A 24,893-nucleotide genomic window follows, 5' to 3' on the forward strand; every position below is an offset into this window, starting at 1 on the left:
GAAACGCAGCCCCTCAAGGCCTGGTCTAGGCAATGCCGACTTTGGATGGCACATTGCTGAGGTGCATCTTTGGGGTGGCCGAGGATACGCATGTTGGGTTTAGTGGCGGGGCCCGCGGGAGGCAGGTTGGAGGCGGCGGGGAGCCATCTCCCCGCCAGAGCGCATCTTACCGCGGCTTCGGTGACTTTGGGACCCTCTCTGCGCTCAGGACCGGAGCTGGTGTGTGCAAGGAGCTGCAGTCCTCTAGGACCCCGGTGGAAATATTGCTGTGTGCTGAGGATGTTTCTGCAAACATCAACCTGGGCAACTGTGCCTCTGGACTGCTTATGGGGAGGGGGTGTCCTCGAATAAGCGACACCGGAGGTTTGGGGGAGTACGACGTCTCACCGCCCTGGACTAGCTGCTGGCTGACAGCACCCGGCTAGTGCTGAGCAGAGGGGAGGGGCTTGGTGGAGGGGCGGGGCCTTGGAGGGGCCGGGGCCTCGGCTGCAGCAGCGCTGGCCGGGCCAGGGGGCGCCTGGAGCAGCCGCCGTTCGGCAGCGCGATGCAGTGAGGCGGGACCTGCTGGCGGGCGGGCGCGGACGGGGGGCCGCCGCCGCGCTGCAGAGATGTGACTCGGGCCGAGGGCCAGCGGGAGCGTCGGCGCTGCGGGGCCGCGGGGACCGGTGAGTGCCGGCCGGCGCCTACTCGGTGGAGGGCGCTGCAGGGACCCCGGAAACTTTTCCTGCCGTGGGCTTGGGAAGATCTGGGTGGGTGGGATCCGCGTCTAGTGCTGTTTCTCTTCTCCCTCTCCTGCCTCTTCTGCAGGGGAGGATGTGGGGTTCGGGTGAGGGAACCACAGTGCGGCGGGAAGGGAGCCTCAGAGGGCTGGCGGGGGAGGGGTGCTGGGGAGTACACGGACCAGAAGGAGATCCTGGGGAGGGTCTGGGGTGACGACAGGTAAAGGGCAGCTGGCGATAAAAGGGAGTCCGGCCTTGCCCTGGTTACTCCTATGAGGGCAGCCTCGGGCCGGACCTGGAGGGCCTTGGGAACCGGGTGGCAGGAGGGTGGGGGGCTGACCATGAGCTGGGTAACGGAGCCGGGGTTCCAGAGCCAGCCTTTGGGGATCCGCAGCCGCACCTGCCGCAGGGTCCGGGGGCCAAGTTCGCAACCACGGAGCACTCCTGGGCACAGGCGCGGGAGGGTGAGCACTGCGGGACGAAATCAGACTGGGGCACTATTGCGGGATGGGGGGAGGTATGTACGGTGGCTAGCGGGGGAGGGGGTGGCGTTTCCATCCCAGACCAGGACATTTGGGCCTCTAAGAGAGGCGGTCAGTCTAACCCTGTGTTGTGCCCCCCAAGTTTCACCAGGATCTCGTAAATCTCCCCGGGAGCGGATAGGATAGGCGAGCAAAGGCGAGGACCCCCTCTCACCCCGCCTTAGCCGGGGAGACACACACACACACACACACACACACACACACACACACACACTTTAACCTGCTCGGAGCGGGTCACCGACCTTGCCCCAGAGGACGCCCCAGAACAGTGGGATCTTGCTCCGTCACACCCAGGCCTAGCCATCACCCCCACCCCCGTCCCCTGTTCCTTGCTAAGGGGGCGTCTCCTTGGAACCGGGACAAAGGCCCCTGGAGCGTGGCGGGCAGCTTCGTCCCCGCCTGGGGCCCCTGCACACGCGCCGCAGCATTGGCCGCCGGACTGCGCCGGGGTGGGGAGCACCTTAGCAGAGTCCAGGAAGCACCCAGGGTCCCTGCGAAAACAAGAGAAGTGGGGGAGGGGTCTAACACAAACCTCGCCCCTCCCCAGCACTTCCCAACGCAATTTCCTAAGTTTCTTTGGTGGGGAGCAGGGCTTTTGGAATAACCACTCTTGGAGTTAAACTGCATGCAAATAACATGTAAATAGAATGCAAATTGATATCTGTTGGTTGGAAGTCCTCTTCGGGGCCCGTTTTGTATCTCTCTAGACTGAGAACATTGTTTCCCGATTCCTTCGCTTCTCTAAGTCTGAAAAGGGGTCAGCTGAGTTGGAAGGGAAAAAGATGGGAGGGGAAAGGAGTCGCAACTTGGGGCTCAGGCATCAAGAATCTGGCTTTCCTCTCAAAGACAGACTCAATCTTTGCGGTTTTGTTCTGTTTTGTTTTTAATTTCAACAAATGTGTCATAGTACTTGGTGCTAGGGAATTATCTTGTATAAAATGAACAGGCACCCATATTGGGAGTGAGTCGAGAGGTGGGTGAAGAAATGCTTTCTGCCACCTCGATACCTGGTTGGGACAGGGCTGCCACGAAAATAAAAGTGACAAGGGCGTATGGTACTTGAGACGAGTTTAGGGGAGTGGCATTTCATAGTGGACCCCAGCGAGAGGGGAACCGCCACTGGGAGAAAGAACGAGCTGGGAGGAGGGCACCAGGGCTGCAAAAGCTCGGAGGTGCGCATAAGCTCCGCACAAAGGCCATCGTGACAGAGTGTGTAGACAGATTTGGGAGTGAGGGACAAAGGCCATTGTGACCAGAGTGTGTAGACAGATTTGAGAGTCTGGGAGAGGAGATGGGAGGCACTAGCTAGATCCTGGTCTTTGGAGCCATGGAAAGGAAATTAGTATTTGTTCTGTTTGGGGTCACTGAACCCTTGGAGGGTTTTCAGCAGGTAGCTATGGGATGTGATTTTAAAGCTCCCTTGACCTCCACAAGGAGACAGTCAGTGGTTCGGCACCCCTCCGCTCTGCCTGCAGGGATGGTGAGGTGCCAGGAGTCCTGGCGATAGATTCAACCTAGAGCACTGCTTTGAGCTTGGCCAGCCCTGTGAGCTAATTGAAGTGGCTTGGGTTTTTTAAGATTCACCCCTCACTTCCAGACAGCTCTTATGCACCCCAGGGAGCCCCCAACCGGGGGCCCATGACCTCCAGAGTGTTTCTGTGCTAAGCTTGCTGGGGGTTCTGAGTTAGTCACGCTTTCGGCTCTGAATTGCACCCAGAGAAGATCCAAGCTCTGTGGTCTGGGCAGCCAAGGCTGCAATTTGCATTTAAATGATTGCTTTTATTTACAGGCTTGCAGCTGCTTTGCATATTCATGGCTCCCGGTGCTGATATTCTTGCAACCCAAGTACACCACTAAGAGGGTTTGTAAAGTTGAGAGCCCCCAGCAGGCTAGTGTCTAGTCAGCATTAGGTAATGAAGATACTGAGATAGTGTAACTTGGAAAACCTATTGGGTCTGGGAAAGAGTTTAACATCAGGAAACCTTGTAACAGTTTAATCCAGCCAAGCAGGAAACACAGGGGTGTTCCAGGGGGAGTGGGCTGGGGCACTGTAATGCTGGGGCTCCCAGCTCCAACCTGGGCTGCTGCCAGATGTGGGAGAGGGGCCAGGACAGGGGTGTAGTGGAAAGGCCCTGGGGTCAGGAGCTGGGAGACATGGTTTCCTAGTTTGCTCTGTAGATTCCACAAGCTTCGGACCTCATTACCCTCATTACCCCAACAGGACAATGAGACTCCTGACCCGCTTCCTAAAGTGCCTCTTGCTTCCTATGTCCTGGGCATTGTGCAGAGGACTTACCCCTGATCTCATGAAAGCAACATGGTTAGCCTTGTCTTATAGAGGAAGAGACTGAGGTTCAGAGAGGTTAAGGAACAGCAGTGCCACACAGTTCTGACGGGCCTGCTGAGCTCTCCACTGTGAAGAGTCTGCTCAAAGTATAAACTGTGCCAGGGATTAATTTGGGTACTGAGCTATTAAGTGTGCCAGGGCCATGAAAGCTCATGCACATGCACACACATATGAGCACACAGGCACATGCATATTCACATGCACACACAGACACATATATACTCACAAGCATGAACCTACACATGCACACATTCATACATATACACACATACACAAGCATCTGCTCATTTTTTCCCTTTTGCTTCTATAGGTAAGATTCGTCTCTCCTGCCCTGCTTGGTGTAGAACTAATGATTTCTGTGGGATCTGCTGACAGCCGCAGAGCTGAGATAAGGCTGTTCAGAGGACACCTTCCAGGGTGGTGTGGGACATTTTGTTTTGCCTTCCCTAGGGGAGGATGGGAAGGAAGGGCTCCTGCTTCCCAGGAGGAGGGCTGGTGTGGTCTCCAGCAGCTTTGGTTCTACCCACATGACAGCCATGGCTGCTTTCAGGGTGGCTGGGGAGGCTTCAAACCTTGGCAGTGAGGCTTGTTACTCAGCTCCTGCTCCCATTTGAAGACACATGTCCTTCCTGCCACCTCAGGGACCTGTTGGCTTTGGTGTATGGTGGGAGAGGCTAGAAACCATTGGTGGATAAGCAGATGGGAGAGCCCCCTCCCGCTGCCATCTCCATGGCAACAGCCCCTCCTAGGAAACCCATGGCAGAAAAATTCACCCCTGCAGATGAGGGAGCAGTTACAATCTTTTATTAGACACTTAGTTTAAGGGCTTACTCTACAGTTACAACTGTCCCACACCCTATAGCTATCCCCTTTTTTGTATGTGTGTGTGGTGCTTGTGTGTGTATGTTTGCATGTGTGTGGGCTGTGCATGCATGGGGGAGGTGCATGCATGGGGTGGGTGCCAGGGTTGACACTGGGTATCTTTCTAACATGGGAAGGAAGGGCTCCTGCTTCCCAGGAGGAGGGCTGGTGTGTGGTCGAATGTGCGTGCCTGCATATATATGTATGTGCATATGTGTAAGTGTGTATGTGTCTGTGTGCATGTGAATAACATGTCTTTCCATGTTATTACTGAGGCAGGGTCTCTCACTGAACCCAGAGTTTGCCAATTTGGTTAGTTTAGCTAGCCAGCTTGCCCTAGGGGAGTCCTGTCTCCACCTCCTCAGCACTGGGATTACAAACCTGCCATTAGGGGAGCCCAACCTTTATGTGGGTGCTGAGGATCTGAACTCCATCTTCAGGTTTGCATGGCCAGTGCTTTACCCACTGAGCCATCTCCACATCTCCGCAGTTTCCCCACACACCCCTTTATTTGAGACCAGGCTCAAACTTGAGATCCTCCTGCCTCAGCCTCTCAAATACTGAGATCATAGGTGTGTGCCACCACTTAATCCTCACCCCAACTCCAAGGTGGGTGCTGTTATCACCCCCATTTTGCAAATGAAGGAATGAGCAAGAAAGTTTAAGTCAGCTGCTCAGAGTCACATGGCACCAGTAAGTGGTATGGGGTAGGACTTTTATTTATTATTTATTGATTTGGGCATTGCTAGGAATGGAACCCAGAGCTGTGTGTATACTAAGAAGTGTGTTGTGCTGAGGCATATCTGCATCCCCCAGGGTAGGATTTGAAAGGAGAAGTCTGAAGTTCATGCCCCCTGCCTTACTGAGGCTCAGGGTTGGGAGAACAACCTTGTGTGTGGCCTCAGATGCTGTCCTGCTCACACAAGGAGTCCCACCCTGTTCTTTCCAGAGAAGTGGAGGAGACTTTCTCCACCTGCCTGTGGCCTCTGTTCTCAGACAGCATCTCTGCCTGTGTGTGTATGTATTACAATATAGTATGTGTGCGTGTGTGTGTACGGTGTGTATATTGTGTGATACACATGCATTTGTGTGGTGTATGATGTATGTATATGTGGGGTGGAGTGAGTTACGTGTATGATGTCTATAGTGTGGTGTGTGTGCATGGTGTGTATATGGCTTGGTGCTTTTGTGTCTGTGTTGTGTATATGGTATGGTGTTTATGTAGTATGTGTCCATGTATATGGTGTGTGTGTGGTACGTGATGTGTATAAGGTATGATGGTATGTATGTACGTGATATGTGTGTAAGGTGTGGTATGTGGTGCATGTATATAGTATGGTATGTGTGTATGGTGTGTGGTACATGTATATAGTATGTGTGTTGTGTGTGGTGCATGTGTGTGGTGCATGTGTGTAGTATGTGTATGGTATTGTGTATGTATGTGATGTGTTTATTGTGTGTATGGTGCATGTGTATGGGATGATTTTTGTATGATATGTAGTATTACGTGGTATGTGTATGGTGTATGTGTGTGGTACATTTATGGTGTATGGATACACATACACATACATATGGTGCATGTGTATGGTAGTATGGTATGTGGTGCCATGTAGGTATATGGTGTGTGTATGGTACTGTGTATGGTATGTGTATGTGGTGCTTGTGTGATGTGTGTATGGCATTTTGTATAGTGTGTGATGTGGTATATGTGTGTAAGGTGTGATGGTGTATGTATATGTGGTGCATGTGTGTAGTATGTGTATGATATATGAAAGGTGCATGTGTATGGTGTGGTGTATATGTGTGGTGTGTGTAAGGTGTGATGGTGTGTGTGGTGTGAGTGTGTGGTGTATGGTATTGTACATGGAGTGATTTGTGTGGTGTGTGTAAGATGTGAAGATGTGATAGTGTGTGTGTGTGTGTGTGTGTGTAAGCGGTGATGGTGTACGTTGTATATGTGTATAGTGTGTGTGTGGTATTGTGCATGAAGTGTGATGTGTGTAGTGTGTGATGATGTGATGTGGTGTGTGTGTGTGTGTGTGTGTGTGTGTGTGTGTGTGTGGTGTGGTGCAGTGTATTTAAGAACATCTGAATGAGTCACATTTCTGGACGCCTGGCTGGCAGCAAAGGTAATTAGTATGTGAGCTGAGTCTTGCCCGTTCATTCCCATTTATTCATTACCCCTTTTGAGGAGCCGCCCGCACCCCATGGGTTTGTTGCCATGTATTCATCCATCCCAAGCAGCTCTGCCTTGAGGCTGCCTCTGAACCTCTAATCTGGTATTGTTCATGTGGGGCTCTGGGAGGTAGGAGGCAGCAGGTGGCTGATTGAATGGGATGGGGCTTACCTGACAGCCGGCCAGCTGGATGGAAAGGATAGTGCCTGCCTCTACGTGTCCTATTCATCCAGCCTCCTGTGCTATGTGGCCTGTGGGTCTGAGGCAGACAGGTGGCTGAACCGACCCTGTGAGCAGCTACTTTTCCAATCAGCCCCCAGACCATACTTCTGCTGTCAGTCTTAGAAGCAAACTTTGATTAAAGGGCTGGAGAGATACCCCGGAAGTTAAGAGTATGTACTGTACTTACAGAGGACCCAAGCTTGGTTCCCAGCACCCACACCAGGCAGCTTACAAGACCTATAACTCCAGCTCCAGGGGGATCTGATGAATCCGGCCTTCATGGGCACCTGCATTTATGTACGCATACACACACACACACACACACACACACACACACACATACACACACACACACACACACACACACACACACACACACATTTTTTAAAGCCTCCTAAACTCTCCATTTTGTCTTCTATAAAAGGAAATAAACGCAACCTTTAGGGGCAACAGTAGAGTTAGACATAATATTGTAAGTTTCATTCATTCAACAACTGAAGGCCAGAACAAAACAGAGGAGGACCTAGGCTGGGGTGGGGTGGAGAGGAACAGATCAAAAGAGAAATAAAAATAATGGAAAACTATTGACTGCAGGGATGGCTCAGGGTAAAGTATTCACTGTGCAAGCATGAGGACCTGAGTTCAGATCCTTAGTACCCACATAAAGCCTAGTGTGGCCCTATGCATCTATAACCACAGCGCTGGGGGCTGAGAGACAGGCAGATCCCTGGAACTGCCTGGTCAGCCAGTCTAGCTAAATCCATGAGCTCCAGATTCAGTGGGAGATGCTGTCTCAAAAAATACAGTGGAGAGCAGAGTGGCAGAGGAAGACACCTGATGTCGACCTCTGACCTTCACATATACATGTGCACATGTAGGTATAGCACACACATACACATACACACATATGCACACATATACACACACACACAATTGTGATGGGTACTACAGCATCAAGGGTCAAAAGTGTGGGCCAAGGAGAACGTAATGCAGATAAACCAGCCAGCAAAAGTCACCAGTGACAGTTGGAGAGCCTTAGCTGTAGCACCCAGGAACAATAGGACAGTTGTTCACCTCCAGGCCCCAGTCTTCTAGCTGCATGGCCTTGGCCAAGCCACTCCTCTCCCTGTACCACAGTGTTATCTCCTATAAAATGGAGACAGTTTTAGCATTTGTGGTAAAGGACTGTTCAGCAGATTCTTTTTGTTTGGTTGGTTTTGAGTCAAGGTGTCCCTGAGTAGCTCAAGTTAGATTAGAAGTTACTATGAAGCCCTGGCTGGTTTTGATTCTCTGGCCTCAGCTTCCCAAGTGCTGGGATTATGGGTGGGCACCACCATAACCAGCTCTCTTTGGCAGATTCTTGAGTGTTACTATGTGTGGCACAGCGCCTGGTAAGCATTTAGAAATAGGGACCCCTGGAAACTAGAACAGTGGCCATGGCTTCAGGGCAACCCTTCCTTCACTGTTCTGTGGAGTTGAACGGCTGCACACCACAGACATCCCTAGGGATGAGAATGGCAGCTTGAGACGAAGTGCCTAGCCAAGCATGGATACTAGGCAGGAAGAACCTTCTAGAAGAAGGGCTACTCCCTTGTAGATTTTTAAGAACTTTGTGGGCAAATGACAGAAGCCTGGGTCAAATTCCTTCATTCAAATGAGTGAAGTTCATCAGCTCCTGGTGCCCTGGATGAAACCCAGCTGCCTTTCAGTGACGTGGGACTCTGGCCTACCCCTTAGTTGTGACCTCCTGGTCAGCTTTATTGTCCAACAGGTTCTTTCCTTGGAGCTTATCAATGCCATCAAAAAGAGAAGACATCAGAGAGAGAGAGAGAGAGAGAGAGAGAGAGAGAGAGAAGAGAAGACATCATCCCAATTAATTCAAAACCCTCTTGACAATTTAAATGGGTCTGTTTCAGGCCACAGGCCTATCTGTGTGACCCAATCAGTGTAGCCCAAGAATAGGATGAATGTCCAGATTGACCAAACCTGAGTCGGATGCTTAAAAGCTACTGTTTACTCTTTTTGTTGATGTGATAAAATACAGACAAAGGCAACTTACGGGAGAAAGGGCTTATTTTGACCCACAGTGCAAGAGTTTTGTCCTTCAGGACAGGGAAGTCCAGGTGATAGGTGCTTGATGCAGCTGGTCACATTGAATCCACAGTCAGGAAGCAGAGAGAAATGAATGCTGGTGCTCAGCCCACTTTCTCCTTTTTATGCAGTCCAGGACCCAAGCCCAGGGAGTGGTGCCACCCACTTATAGGGTGTGTCTATCCACCTCAATTAACTGAATCTTGTCTCCTAGGTGAGTCTAGTTCCTGTCAAGTTGACAATTGGTATTAATCATCACAGCTGTATGTCCTGGCATAAAAAATAATCGACAGAAATAAGGGATGAAAGGATCATTTTGGATCATGGTTTTGGAGACTTCTGAACATCAAAGCAGGGATGGCAGGGCAGTGTGTAGTGTCAGCACCTCACATGGCCATGGACCAGGACTCTGCTGTAGGAACTAGGGTCAGGCTATTAACCTTCAAAGGCCCATGCCTAGTGACCTACTTCTGCCCTCCAAGTCCCACTTCCTAAAGGCTCCACAGCCTTCAAAATTGCTCCAAGAGCTGGGGACCCTGTGGGAAACATTTCCCATTCAAATCATACCAGACCCCTGGGACTTAGGGTAACCCTCTAAAAGAAAGTTGGGAACTCTTTCCAGAATTGAGAGAACCAGATGCTACAATAAAAACAGTAGCTGTCCAGTAAGGAGAAAAAGGCTCCACCTGCAGCTAGAAGAGCAGAAAGCAAGAGTGTGTCCATTTCCCATGTCAGAAAGGAAGAGGAAATTAGAGACGTGAACCGGTGCTGGAAGAACACTGTACAGTTTCAGAAGCTTGGGTGCCATCTTGGCCTTGTCATTTCCGGTTGAGGTCAACAGACAGGCAGGAAGCAGGAAAAGCTGAGTTAATCAAGTCCCAGTTTACAAGCAGGCTTGGAAAGAGGAGCTTCTCCTGAGAGACTACACAGTTAAAAGAAGGCTGAGATCTTGCAAGGAAAGGTGGCTAGGTACAGGCCTGAGGCTGAGGCTGGTGGGTTTTCTAGTATAACTGACCAACTCTGACTTTCATCTCTAAAACCATCCTTTCTCAGCCTTGGCACCACTGACTTATTGGTAGAAATTGCTATTCACATTGTGGGCCTGGTCTCTAACAGATGCCAAGTGTGGCCCCCTGCCCAGGAGTGACATCCAAAATGGCCCCTGCAAGAGAACCAGTAGTCGAAGAGCACACAGGTGGATGTCAGGGGAGGGGCAGTGATTAAGATTCCAGAAGCATCTTTCCTCATCATCTCCTCACTTCCAGTTTACCTCTTTATAAATTAAAGAGATTGCCTGGGGGTGTTTGCTGAGAATCGCCGAAAACTTTCTTAATGGGGTTTGCCTGGTGATATGGAAAAGAAACCCATTCCAGGGACGCTGAAGTGTCCTGGACCAATGGCAGCTTTTTTCTGTCTCATCCCATTATTAAATTGTAGTTTGTAGCATGTTTCTCAGTCCAATAAGCAGTTCTGTGTAGAATAATGTCTCTCTAAAGGGCAGCACGTGGCCATCCCTCACCCCAGGTGTGCAACCTGAATTATGTCAATGCACAGCTGTTGTTATTTTGTGTGCGTGTGTGCACATGCCATAATGCACATATGGAGGTCAGAGAACAACTTGCAGGAGTCAGTTCTCTCCTTTCACCATGTGGGTTCCGAGGGGGGGAGGTCAAACAGGTTGTCATGCTTGGTGGCCAGTGCCATTACCCACTGAGCCATCCCACTGGCCCCCAATGCAGTTTTGAAATATCAAGAGAGAAGTATTTTAATGCGTTGAATTTTAAGTAGGTTGGTATATAGAACACAGTGAGTTGGCTAAGTAAATGACTACACAGGGTGTCCCTGGACAGAGCCAAGTAGCCACGGTAGCACTATAATGACTGGACTGCAAGCTGATGGTCAATATCTGGGATGCATCCCACCCCCAAATTTACCTGCACAGGATACTTCAGTTTTGTTTAAGGAGCCCCTCTTGCCAAGTGCCTTGTTCCCTGCTTGTGTTCTCTCTGCAGACATAGCAGACCACCCCATACCACCAGCCACCTTCTGTAACATCAATAACATATGCAGTCGATGGCCTCACGGCCAAGGCAGGATCCGAAACACTCATGGGATCTCCATGCAGGAATGGAGGAGAGAGAGGTGGTCAATACTGCATTTACTTAACAGAAGCCCCAGGGGATGCCTGGCCCTGGGCTGTGGGGAGAGTGGCTGGTTACCAGCCCCCGAATAGGTGGATTTAAGACCAAAGACCAGCCTAACGTGACTGGAAATGAGCATGGAGCACAGCTGTGCGGGCTGTGACTTCTTGAAGGTCAGGCCCCTTTCTAAATCAAGGAGCTAGTGTTGGAGGGATAAAGGACAGTCCAGATACAAAAGTCTCTCATTCCCTGGGGATTTACTAAGTACCTGTTTTGTGCCAGGAACTGTATACTAATGCTGGACTCCACCAGTGAGGAGTCCCTCCTTAGCCAGGGGATTTTGTGCCCCTCACCCAGAAACATTTGGCAATACCTAGAGACATCTTGGTTGGGTTGTCACAGCCGGGGAAGGTGTCACGCCACTGGCATCTACTGCACAGAAGCAGGGATGATGGGAAACATCCTACAGCACACAGGGCAGCCCAAGGACAAAGAAGGAGCTGGCCCAAATGCCAGATGTGCCAAGGCTGAGAAAGCTAGGCCTACTGATGAGCAAGAGGCATCAGCCCTGTCCTGCCACATCTCACAGTAGGCAGAGGCAGGAAGGAAGGACGGGAGAAAGTGAAGGGGAAACAAAGGGAAGAAAGAAACAAAGTAAGCAGGCAGGAAACAGCAGACTTGATTAGTACTACAGCCACAAGATCCTGCTTGAGGAATTGGCACTGTGACCTTGGCCAAGGTCTGAGTTGGTGGCATTGGAGCAGAGCCTGGGGTGGGGTGGGGGTGGGGGGGCAGTTCTGTGTGTGGCTGGGCCAGGTGGCACAGGCCTGCAATCCTGTTGCTCAAGAGGCTGAGGCAGGAGGATCACAAGTTCACAAGTTCAAGGCCAGCCTGGGTAAGGTAGCACAACCCTAGCTCCAAATTAAAAAAAAAAAAAAAAGTAAAATAAAGGGGCTGGGGATGAAGGCCAGCAATCCAGCAGTTGGCTAGTATACACAAGGTACCAAGTTCACACTGCAAAAACCAGAAACAAGAAGATAAAAGAAAGGAGGTATGTCCCACCAGAGGTAGCAAGGGAAGAGATCTAGGTTAGGGCTGGATTAAGACTGTCACTGAGGACTGAGGAGATGGCTCATCAGTTAAGAGCGCTGACTGTTCTTCCAGAGGACCCGGGTTCGGTTCCCAGCACCCGCATGGTGGGCTAACAAGCATCCACAACTCCATTCCAGGAGATCAGACACCATCTTCTGGCCTTTGTGGGCACTGCATGCACATGGTACATCTACATACATGCAGGCAGAATGGTCATACACAGAAATAAGTAATTCTTTTAAAAAGATTGTCACTGAGGTTGCTGAACAGAGTCTAGGGCACATGGGGGAGAGCGAGTGTGGCAGCAGACAGCATCTTGCAGGCTTCCAGGGCAGTCCCAACAGGTAGGTTGAAGAGGGTGGAGCTTCAAGAGGTCTTTGGAGGAGGAAGATGGGATGTATGTAGGAGAGAGAACTTAGAAAAACTCCTTTTGGAAATACAGGTACATCTGCAGGGATTCCAGGATCCCCATAGATACCAACAGCACTGGTACCAACATCCAGCTGCTGCTCAAGGCCCTTCTAGGAAATGGCACAATATTTGCATACAACCTCTGTCTGTCCCCCTGTAGGCTTTAAAGTATCCCTAGGTTGTTTACAATACCTAATACAGTGTGAGTGCTTCAAAAGTCCTTGTTCTGCTGTGTTGTTTAAATAATAATAAGAAAAAAGTTTGCACGTGTTCATTCCACACAGACAGAAACATTCTTGGGTATTCACCAGAGTTTGGTTGAAACCATGAGTGGAGAAACGTTAGACGGGACCACTGAATGCAGGACATTGGAAATGCTGGGAGACTTCTGCTTCTGCTCAGAGGGGTTGCCTCCTTCCTGGGGTGGGTTGTGTGATATGGGGCAAGTGTCACAGCCTGAACATCTTGTTTTGTCACCTGAAAATGGAGGGCACAATAGGATCTGCTGCCTCACAGGGCATTACAAGGACTGGCTGAGTCGTTTTTGGTCTAGGGAGAGTGGTCCGTAAAATGCTCCCCATTCGTGGTCAGAGATTAAAGGGGTCAAGGGGAATACATACTGCTATTGCAGCACAGCACCTGGATGGTGGCTGTCCCTTTAAATTTTCTTTCATTCCCTTATTTTGGAAGAGGTCATATTTAAAGACTACAACTGGGTGGGTGGAAAAAGTGAGTCTCCTACCCACTGGTCCTCCAGCCACTACTGATGGTGGCTCATGGTTACTGCTCTGGGTGTGGGTGGGTAGCAAAGTGCCTGGGTGAAGGGCTGTTATGCCTGCAGAGAGTCAGTGCCATATATGCTGTGCCTGAGGGAGCCAGGTGGGCTAGCAGGTCTGAAAAGAGGCAGGTCCTCAGGAGGTCAGGAGAGAGGGAGCCTTACCGTGGACTGACCTCTCTCCCTAACTGTCCCTTTTTTCTAGAATGTTCCTGGTGCCACAGAGAAAGATGAGAACCCACCAAGTGCTCCCCTTCCTCCTCCTCTTGGTGATTGCCTCGGTGGCTTCCGAGAACGCCAGTACATCCCGAGGCTGTGGGTTGGACCTCCTCCCTCAGTACGTGTCCCTGTGCGACCTGGACGCCATCTGGGGCATCGTGGTGGAGGCGGTGGCCGGGGCAGGCGCCCTGATCACGCTACTCCTCATGCTCATCCTCCTGGTGAGGCTGCCCTTCATCAAGGACAAGGAGAAGAGGAGGCCTGTGTGCCTCCACTTCCTCTTCCTGCTAGGGACCCTGGGCCTCTTTGGGCTGACGTTCGCCTTCATCATCCGGATGGATGAGACCATCTGCTCTATCCGCCGCTTCCTCTGGGGTGTCCTCTTTGCACTCTGCTTCTCTTGCCTCCTGAGCCAGGCGTGGAGGGTGCGGAGGCTGGTGCGCCAGGGCACGAGCCCAGCGGGCTGGCAGCTGGTGGGCCTGGCGTTGTGCCTGATGCTGGTGCAGGTCATCATTGCCACCGAATGGCTAGTGCTGACAGTGCTGCGTGACACCAAGCCAGCCTGCGCCTATGAGCCCATGGACTTCGTGATGGCCCTCATCTACGACATGGTGCTGCTGGTCATCACCCTGGCCCAGTCTCTCTTCACACTGTGCGGCAAGTTCAAGCGGTGGAAGGTGAACGGAGCCTTCATCCTCATCACCACGTTCCTCTCTGTGCTCATCTGGGTGGTCTGGATGACTATGTACCTCTTCGCCAACTCGGTGATGCATCAGGGAGATGCCTGGAGCGACCCCACCTTGGCCATCACGCTGGTGGCCAGCGGCTGGGTCTTCATCATCTTCCACGCCATTCCGGAGATCCACTGCACCCTTCTCCCACCCCTGCAGGAGAATCCGCCCAACTACTTTGACACATCGCAGACCAGGATGCGGGAGACAGCATTCGAGGAGGACATGCACCTGCCCCGGGCCTATATGGAGAACAAGGCCTTCTCAATGGATGAGCACAACGCAGGTAACTGTAGCCACTGCCTGGCTTCGGGGAGTCACTGAGAGGCCTCTCCTGCAGGGGCAGAGGCTCCCAGGCCTGGGGAGATCTGGTAGCACAGGTGCAAAGACCAAGTTGAATCTCCCATAATGGCAGCACACACATAGTCCCAGCTGGGGAGGCAGAGATAGGCAGATCCCAAGGGCTCCCTGGCCAGCTAGCCTAGCCTCATCAGCCAGCCCCAGGCCCTAGTGAGAGACCCTTTTTTTTTTTTTTAATATTTTTATTTACCATTTTTATTTTTTATATGTGTGAGTGTATTTCCTGCATGTACGTGAGTGCACCCGTGTCGTGCAATGCTGAGGAGGTCAGTAGAGGGCTTCGGATTCCCCTGGAACTGGAGTTAAGGACGGTTTGTAGCTGTCACGTGGGTGCTGGGAATCAAACCCTGGTCCTCTGCAAGAGCAGTCAGTGCTCTTAAGCACTAAGCCATCTCTTTAGCCCTGAGAGACCCTATCTTAAAAAGAAATAATACGTAATCCCAGCACTGGCAGGGCATTGATGATCGCCTGGTGCAGCCACATGTTGAACACTAACTCTTCTGTCTTGAGACTGCATTATCTTATCCTCAACATCAGCTGATGGGGTCAGCTCCACTACTATCCCCATCTGTGTGATGAATGAACAAGCTGAGGTTCTAAAAAGCAAAGTGGCTTTTCTTGAGGACATACAATCTGGCTAATGACAGATTGAGCTGAAATGAGCCTCTTTTTTTTTTTTAAACTTCAGGGCTTTATCGTACAACAGGAAGGGCCATGCTTGTGCCTGCCCAGTCCCAAACTTAGGCTCCTGGTAAACCTCTTTATGATCTCCATATTATGGGCTTTTAAAGACACTATACCCAGGAAAACTCATTTCTTCCTTTAAACACAGACAACATTATTTACATAATTCATTTTATGCCGATGGTAAAAATTATACTGGAATTTATCACTAAACTAACTTTATTTGTTCCCTTCTTAAATATCTACTAAATTATGTCTTCACCGTCCCAGTGACTTCTTGTTCTTGATTTCTTGGTGTATGCGATGTCTGTGTCCTCCTGTGAATTTTCTGCCCCTTTCTTGGTGTATGCGATGTCTGTGTCCTCCTGTGAATTTTCTGCCCCTTTCTTGGTGTATGCGATGTCTGTGTCCTCCTGTGAATTTTCTGCCCCTTTCTTGGCACCCCAAGTTGCTCTCAGCTTAGCTTCCGTGTCCAAAGTGGCTCCAGTCTCTCTAGACTTCAAACTCCTAACCCCTGAATTTCCACAGACTCTTTCCCTTCTGAGCCTTCGTTCTTCTGGATTTCTCCACTTTTCTCACTTGTGATCTCCCCTGCTGCATGAGCCTGGGAGATTGCACTCTGTCCTTCAGGCCTCAGGCCTGTTCTTTCCCTGTCAACTTTGGCCCTAGATGCAGGCTGCTGCTTTTTTTTTTTTTTTTTTTTTTTTTTTTTTTGCTTTTTGAGACAGGTTCTTCCTGTAGCTCCAGTTGACCCGGAACTCACTATGTAGACCAGGCTGGTCTCGAACTCACAGAGATCCGCCTGCCTCTGCCTCCCAAGTGCTAGGATCAAAGGTGTGTGCCACCACGCCCGGCCTGAGATGCAGACTTATTGATGCCATTGTCTGGGTTCTACAGCTCCATCTCCTGGGAGTTGTTTCTGGTCTTCTCATTTCTTTTGATCTTAGCCTCAGGTCTTTGCTGGTCTTCACCAGTTTCCTTTGGTAACTGGAGCTCAGGAGCACTCTCTGATTTGGAGTGACTGCATCTTCTACTTCAGGTTCGTTCCTTTTCTTTAGATAGCTCATCTGCTCTTCAACGTGTTCAGTCCGTCTGTGACCACTGTCAGTGTTTCATCTTTGGGGGCTCTGCCGCAGGGTCTATAGTAAGACTTCCACAGGGCTCTCCTCAGGGGCCCTCAGCACTCTTCTGCACCTTCTCGAAGGTTTTACTGGCTCTGGCATTTGCCTTGGAGAACTCTTAAGGCTCCTAGTGCTATTTCTCAGTTGCTCAGTGTGATCTGAGGTTTGGATTATTTCTTTGGGAAATGAGCCTCTCTTTAGCAACATCTACCCAGGTAGCTGGTACAAGGGTCAGCCAAGGTCAGGAGCCAGTCACTCATGCAACCAGCCTTGTGGGGTTGACTGCTGAGGCCTAAGGCACAGTCGGCTCATCCCCTGCAAACAGGGAAGCACTGAGCCCTCACATTCTACACCCCCTGCCACACCCAGATGTTGCCAGTTTCTACTTCACCCTGGCCAGATCCATACATAGGAGGGGTGCCAGTGGCCCCTCTCTAGACAGAGCAGAAAATCTCAGTGTGGCCCTAATCCAAGTTTTTCTCTTCTTACCACAAAGTTCCAGGCCAGAAGCCTGTGTCTGTGGGAGATGTTGACAGGAATACAGTGTTAGCCAAGCTGTAGGACAGAAGATGCAGGTCAGGGTAGAGGTCACCCTTAGGAGTTCAAGGACTGTGGTGAGAGGGGCGTGAGTCTGGCCAGTCCTGGGGTCCTAGCAGAGCTATCTCTCCTGGCTGGTTCTTCCTGGAGAGGCTCCTCTGAGACCCTGGGCTCTCTGTGGGCCTTGAAGGTAGAGGAAACAGAAGTGGATGCAAATTGGCATACATTCATGTTCCTGGAGAATTAGCAGATTCTCAAAGTACCTGTGACTCCCAGAGGGGTGAGCACCAGAGGCTGAGTGAGATGGTTTGATTTCCTTGCAGTAATACTGGGAGGTCAAAAGCATCTAAACAGTAGGGTCTTTCAGAGTAAAGATAGCTAGCCAGGTGGTGCATGCCTAGCACTCAGATAGTAGAGGCATGAGCGTGAGCTCAAAGCCAGCTTGGACTACATAGCAAGAGCCCCTCTCCCAAAACCAACCAAACAAACAAAAGAAACCACAAACTACAACAAAAAAATCATAAAGCTAACTAACCTTTTTTTGAGCCCAACGTTACCATATGGCCAGGTGCCATTCTGAGCATTTTACTGGCTACTCTCATTTAATACATACAATATCTTATGAGGTCTGTTTGGAAACTGATGTGCCAAGAGGCTACATGATACCCTGTCTCTAAAACAAAAACAAAACAGCATTAAGGCAGAGTGGTCCATAACCTGGGTACACCTTATACTCAACCTAGGCTATTACTTAGGAAATTGACCAATACCTGCCCTGTGTCCCCCACGCTCTATTGAAGTCTGAGTCTGGGATAGTGTAATTGTGATCCAGAGGTGGCACTGGGTTGAAACCACTGGCACAAGTGCTGTCCTGCCATGTGCTAAAGTCAGTGTGATGGAGCCTTTCCAAGGTCAGAAGCTGCCCAGCTACCATCTCCACAGGATGCTGTGGGGTTTTCCACTGAGCACCAGTATTTCTTTTTCGAATTCTCTGGCCTGCCTGCCTCCCACTTCCCATGATAGACCACGCTGCAGTGAGCATGCTTATCCATTCATCTTTCTGCTTCAGTCCACTAGCTCCTTGTAAAAGATGCTCTAGATATGGGTTAAAGAATCTGCATGTTAAATCTTGATACATTATGCCAGATAGCATCCCAGAAAGGCAGACTGATTCAGTGTTCCCCGTGCCCCACAACACAATTGAAAGTCCTTCTCTACCCCTTCAGCAATGCTGAGTGTTGTCAGGCTTTTTATTTTTTTTAAGACAAGCTGTTCTTTTTGTTTGTTTCCTTGGGGGTGGAACCCAGGGCCTCATGAATGCTAGAGAAGTGCTCTACACTGAGCCGCATCCCCAGCAACCCATAGACTTTTTTGTTTGGTTTTTAGGGGGTTGTTTTTTAATATTTTTTTTATTATCCCTCCTTTAAGCAATCTTAAATATGTATCCACCAAAATCCACTTGAGACCTGGCAAGGCCAGCCTGGACAAAGCTCACACAGAGAAGCTATGTTGGAGTCCTGGCTGTGCTGGCCTTTATTCTAGAAACCCTTGTTTTGCTGGCTAGGGACCATCTGGGCATTTTTCTTTGCTGGCACCTTCCTGGCTGAGTTTAGCCAGTCTGTATTTTAGGAACTGGGCCCCATGAGGGGCCTTATCTGTGGAGGATCTAGTGTTCATGAGCTGTGGTAACCATGTTTTCTTGCATTGGAAGCTTCTAGTCAGTCTGTCAGACTATCCCTTTGACCTCAGTCCCTGAGGGCCATAAGATGGGAGCTTTCTCCAGGTTGTGTTGTGACTCTGTGAAGCCCTGGCAGCTGCACCCCCCTATTTCTTTCCCTCAATGAAACCCCACATAGATATATCTTAACCAGCCTGTGCTCATTAGTATCCACAAGGCATGAGGTAAGCACCAAGAGATAAAAATAACAGGGATGTAGCACCTCAGATCACATCTTAGAAAGTGCTAACAAGAGCTTTGAAACATTCACCTTTCAAGGGACAAAAGAACTTCTCTTTTGTTATACCCCCTGGGGGGGCGGACTCCTGGAGGTAGCTCTAGGGGAAGGCATGACTAACCTGGCTTCACTTCCAGGGCCTAGCATCTGACCAATGAGCTTTGATTCCTCTGGGTATGCACTTAAGATGAGCCCTGCTTGTCCTTTGGCTCTAGGATGGATAGGGTGCTAGTTGGGGGCCTCTTGAAATTGGTTACTTGTCACTTAAAAATAAAATTTGAATAAAATCTGAATGCATAATTATTCAAGCAAACAGGGGAAACTCCAAATGCCCTGGGCAACAGGCTTCAGGAAGGGCTGAATTCAATGGACTCAAATGATGACTAGACCTGGCCTTTACCCACTCTTGGCTGTTGGCATCATGGCAGCCTATAGCTGTAAGGGCTTGACTGGGCCTAGGGGGAGGGGGAGCACTTTCCTAGAAGCTTGAGCAAAAATTCTAGGATTAGCTCTGATTGGGCCTGAATGTCTTTTCCTGAACCAATCAGTGTGTCTTCGGAGATGGAATGCCCTGATAGGCCAGGACTGTCTCAAGCTGGACCCCCTGAGGCCCATGTGGAGGGACCTAGAATGCCAAAGGATATGCTTCAGAAAACCACAAATAGCCGCTACAGAGAGGAGGAGAGAGTGGAGCTTCTGTTTCTGTGGGGAGGAGGCATTTAGAAGCAGAGTCCACATTGCAAGGAAATCCACTGGCGTCCTTCCCTCCCAAAGAGTAGGTCTCTGCGAGGAACTCACTCTGGCAAGACCCCATGTTGGACTGTCCCCTTCTCCTATGTGCTCCCCAGGGAGGGCCGCACCTTGCTCAGCATAATCAACTGCTTAAGCCTTGGAGATGCCCAAGCAGAAAGTTTCCAGAATATGAGTCTCCCACCCTAACTCCATTTCTTTAGTCCAGTCCGGTCTGAGCCACTTAGGTTGCTTCTGAGTGCCCAAGTGTGATGGTTTAAAAGCATAGTATCAGCCAGGCGTGGTGGTGCTCGCCTTTAGTCCCAAGCACTCGGGAGGCAGAGGCAGGTGGATCTCTGTAAGTTCAAAGCCAGCCTGGTCTATATAGTGAGTTCCAGACCAGCTGGGACTACAGGGACACCCTGTCTCAAAAAGACAAAATAATTAATAATAAATAAATAAATAAATAAAAGCATCGTATCTGGAGGCCTGGATAGATGTCTCAGTTGGTAAAGTGCTTGTTGTGGAAGTGTAAAGACTTGAATGTGATCCCCAAAAGCAATATAAAAAAGCTAGGTGAGGTGTGGCACTTGTAACCCCAGCTCAGGAGGATCCCTGGGACTCCCTGGTTAGCTGGCCTAGCCTACTTGGTGAGTCCCAGGTCAGTGAGACAGTGTCTCAAAAACACAAGGTGGGGGATTAGAAATAAGACTCAGTGGTTAAAAGCACTTGCTGCTCTTCCAGAGGACCCAGGTTCAATTTCCAGCACAATTTTCCATATCTGGTGGTTCACAACCACCTGTAACTTGGGGGATCCAAAACCCTCCTCTAGCTTCCGTGGGCACTGGCTTACAAATGACATACACAAATACACAGGCACACAATGTTTTTAAAAAGTGGATGACATCCTCTTATCAAAGAAGACCTGACAGTCCAGAGGCAGTGGCAGCTTGGGGAGGGGAGGGTCAATGTTTAACCTACGGCTGGCCATCTCCAGCTGAGAAGAGGACTCCACAGCATTCCCAACCCTACAGAGCTGGGTCAGGCTCCTAGAGGACTTGAGAACAAAGCCCCTTTGTGACTTTTGTTTTGAATCAGGCTTGTGACAAAGAGGAGGAGCCACTGGTGGGCGGAGGGGGAGGGGGGCTGCCCAGAGGAGAGGAGCCAGTTGTGGCTGGGAAAGAAAACAAAATCAATCATCAATCAGCTCTCTCTCTCTCTCTCTCTCTCTCTCTCTCTGCCTCACCCCCCGCCCCGTGTCTCTCTGTCTCTGCCTCTTCCCCCCCCAACCCCTCTGTTGGTCTCTCCCTCCCTCCTCAGCCCTTCGATCAGCAGCGGGGTTTTCCAACGGCAGCTTGGGGAAAAGAGCTAGTGGCAGCTTGGGGAAGAAACCCAGCAGCAGCTTGGGAGGCAGCAGACCCAGCGCTCCATTCCGAAGCAACGTGTATCAGCCCACTGAGATGGCTGTTGTGCTCAATGGTGGGACCGTAAGTATTAAAATGTAATGTCAGGGCAGGAGGCTGCAGAGCATCTGGTGTAGGGGACAGCTTCAGCCAGGCACTCCTCCGGAGGCTGCTTCCTTGGGCTGCCCACTGCAGTCCCAGGCCACACTCCTGCAGCCCCATGCATGCACACCTTCCATCTTTGTCAGACCCTTCTATCCCCTTTCTCCACGCAAGGAAAATCCCCCATACTCAAAAAGCCACCTGTAGATACCTGCCTATTGCTTGGCTCTCTGTACTGGGTGAATTCTTGCCTTTCTTGAACACAAAGCCCCAGCCCTCTATAACCAGGAGATGACTCCAAGGAAAACCCTCCAGTGAGGAAAGCTCCCAAGCTTTGCTGATATCCAGCAAGTCCCCTGATCCCTACTCCATCCTGCGCCCCAATAGGCTCCCAGGTTCCCCAACCACAACTCCCTGAGAGGTCCTAAGCAATGGAAATTGTGTCCCTTAAACACCAAAGCAGGCTTATTTATCTGTCGCCAAACAGACCTGCAGCAGACATTGTCACCTTTTACATTTTGCCTCCGTTGGAATGACATCATTCTGTCTCAGCAAAATCCAAAGAGGCTCTCATTCCCATGTTTAATTTCCAGACATAGCTCCGTGCTTCTCTCAGAAACAACGCATGAGCTGGCTCACACGTGCACATTTGATTTCCATTCTTTATTTTGTGCCAATTCCATAACTCAACCTGAGCTTTTTTTCTTTTTTTAATGGACCATCAGGGATGGTCTTTGATCCCTGGAGGGAACTCTGGTTTTTCTGGCCTTTGAAGGCTCTGCTATGTGGTTCCCATTGCTTTGGAACAGGCTGAAGGACAAACAGAATCACAGATTTGCATTCATAAAACCCCCACCATCCCCTGGACTGTTTCTTTGTCCCAGGGCCCAGAAAACCTGACTCACAAGTGATCCTTGGCCATTGGAGGGCCTGGCCTGTGTGCTGTAATAAACAGACTTAGAAAAGGCCCGTCCATCATTCTTAAGTCCCCTGGCTCCTTCAAGGCCAATGCAGCTATGACAGACTAAAGAAGTGAACGGCAGCAGTAGAGCCCAGCGGTAGGCAGAGCACTTACTTGCCTAGCATGCCCAAGGCCGAGAGTTCCAGCCTCAGCACTTTTAAAAGTATTTTAAACAGTAGAAAATGGATCAGTTTAAGGGAGAAGAAACAAGCCTCTTGGGTGGGTGATCACAGCATTTCTGGGTACTGGCTCAGCCCGCCTAGGTCAAAGCAAGGGAAAGGAAAGGCAGTTCTCAGGTGACCTTGCAGAGCAGACTTCTCAGTACTGTCCTTGTGTGTTCCAGATCCCAACTGCTCCGCCACCTCACGCGGGAAGACACCATTGGTGAAAGACTTTTAAGTTCCAGAGAATAAGAATCTCTTACCGATTTTATTCCCTGGCCATGTCTTTCTTGAGGGAGAAATCAGTAACTGTAGCCGAAACAGGCCGCCTGGAAGCCAGGAGATTTGGGAAATCCTAGCCAAGGGGATTTCGTGTAAATGTGAACCCGGATGAACTGGAAAAGCTAACAGTGAGCGCCCTCCCCACCCCTGCCACACACACAAACACTGGTATCATCGCACAAACTAAAACAGAGCTAATTGCAAATAGTATTAGGCTCACTCAGAAATGTGGCTGGGAAGACTGCTTCCTCCAGAGGGGGTGGAACAGAACCGAATTCACAGCTGACATGCCAGGCTGGTGTTGGCTTCTATGAGGGGTCAGGGGCACCCTGGCACCCTCTTCACCAAGTGCTGAACCCCAGGAGTCCTTGAGGGTGATTCATGGAACCTTCTCCCTGGCTTGCCTGGTGATCTACATGTTTCAGGGGGAGTTTAGGAGGTTTGTGGCTGTGATTCCAAGGTGAGGCCTGATGGAACTGTCTGGGGGAGCTTTGTAGCTGGTAGCAGTGGAGGAACCCCAGCATGTGCCAAAGAGGAAAAGGTTGTCTGGGCCTCGACGTGGCCATCACATTTAGAAAGTGGTGACCAACCACTGTCCCTTCTACAGGCCTCTTGCTGCACTAAGCCCTGCCCCCCCCTTCCTTGCAGAGCCATAGTAATATCCCTCCTCCCTAATCTTCCTGGACTTACAGGGGCCCCTCCAAGCCCTTTCCCCAATTTCATTCCCATTCATTTCAAAAGCTCAAATAGGGCCACCAGCCTGAAGCCTCAGGGAAGGCAGGTGCCACAGCAGCCTTTTCAAGATGATGTCCAGGTGTGCCCTCTAGATGGAGAGATGACATCCTGCTGCCCAGCAGGCAGTAACTTCTGGGGTCTTTTCCCTTAGTGGGGATGGTTCCAGAGTACAGTGAATCCTGTGCTGCTTTCTGAGGGTGTGGAGGACGTTTTTGTCTTGGTTTTCTGCCAGTTCCATGAAATTGGCCCTCTTCAAAGTCCATCATTTCTATCATGGCTTCTATCTGTCCTGAGCAAGTCATTCCTGTGTCACTCACATCTCCAGCATCCCTGCCATTCAAAGTCCCATACCGTCTGCACTGTTTGGCCAGCATAATCACTAATAACTGTTCAACACCAAGAGTCTGAACTGACCGTGTGGAGTGTAAAGCAAGGGTGGGGCCTACGCATACACTCTAATGGCTACATTGCTTTTTCTACAAAATTGCCCATAAGCCTTTAACCTTTAATGAAAGCAAAAATTAAAAGGTTAGCATCTGGGGGTGGGGGTGGGGACTGACCTCTTCCTAAGCCAGAACATCTGAGCTGAGTGTTTTAATAAACCTGATTTTTCTCAAGGCCCCAGTCTCTACTGTGTCCCCTCCCTGCTCCTACCTTATCCTTGCAGAGCCTTGGGGAGATGGGAGCAGCCAGGCTGTCCACCTATGTGCTCAGCTCTTCTACAGGTTTTCCTTACAGCTAGTGCATCACCACACAAGGGGACCAGAAAGTTTGGCACTCAAATGCCACTCCTTCCCGACCTTCTGGGATGCCCTCACCCCCATCTAGAGCATGTGCTTGCTTCTAGAGAATTTTAGTTGGTCCTCTGTGCTTGAGGACCACCATGCAAGTAGGCTGAGAACTTTGAGGCTTGTGGGGAGGGGGTGGGAGGGAAAGAAGACAGGGGCTAGGGGCCATTGCATGCACGATTCAGCCTACCGAAAATAAATAAGTGCCTCTGGCCAGACTGGTGACAAACGTCAGCGCTCCACGTTCTCGTGCCAGGAAGTGGCTGCTCACCCCCGCTCTCTGGAGTCCTTTGGAGCTTTCTGACATCACCAGTGACTTGGTCTGCAAGAGCCCCCCTTGCAGAAGGATCGTTTTCTCTCTAAGCTCTTTGTTGTCCACGCGTATAAGGTGAGCACTGTGCAAATGGCTATGTGGAAAGTAGCATTCCTGCACTACAAAAAAACTTTTAAGCTCTGGGGACCTTTGAGTTTTGCTTATCCTTTTCTTTTTACATCTCTGATAGGTTAGTGTGCTTCTGGGTTTTGTTTTATCTTGGCTTTAAGGTTTAGGGTGGGTTGAGTCTTCTCAAATGGGTGCAGAAGCAGGAGTGAAGGAGGAAGGGCCACATCCGCTGTTATTCTAATGAACTCAAGTTCACCTGAAGAGGACCATGAAGCAGCTTCTCCCAGAGACTGGCAGCCAGCTTCCCCTACATATCAAGGTTGAAATACAAAATCCAGTGGCACCTCGGTTTAACATTTGTTGATA

General features: G+C 50.3%; 2 protein-coding genes across 2 annotated transcripts; one reads left to right on the forward strand and one right to left on the reverse strand.

Moving 5' to 3' along the window:
• Positions 1-396: 396 nt before the first annotated feature.
• LOC103742794 (proline-rich protein 2-like) lies at positions 397-2,461 on the reverse strand. The gene is made up of 3 exons (XM_008843896.1): positions 2,413-2,461; positions 1,678-1,752; positions 397-1,190 (listed from the first exon to the last, which is right to left on the reverse strand). The coding sequence occupies exons 1-3, from the start codon at positions 2,459-2,461 to the stop codon at positions 397-399; spliced, it is 918 nt and encodes a 305-aa protein (XP_008842118.1).
• Positions 509-23,976, forward strand: Gprc5b (G protein-coupled receptor class C group 5 member B). The gene is made up of 4 exons (XM_008843869.2): positions 509-665; positions 13,583-14,613; positions 21,034-21,200; positions 22,523-23,976. Exons 2-4 carry the CDS (start codon positions 13,584-13,586, stop codon positions 22,565-22,567), a joined length of 1,242 nt encoding a protein of 413 aa, XP_008842091.1. The 5' UTR covers positions 509-665; position 13,583; the 3' UTR covers positions 22,568-23,976.
• Positions 23,977-24,893: the final 917 nt, after the last annotated feature.

This window comes from Nannospalax galili, unplaced genomic scaffold (genome assembly GCF_000622305.1).
Source record: "Nannospalax galili isolate Female #2095 unplaced genomic scaffold, S.galili_v1.0 scaffold381, whole genome shotgun sequence".
NCBI lineage: Eukaryota > Metazoa > Chordata > Mammalia > Rodentia > Spalacidae > Nannospalax > Nannospalax galili.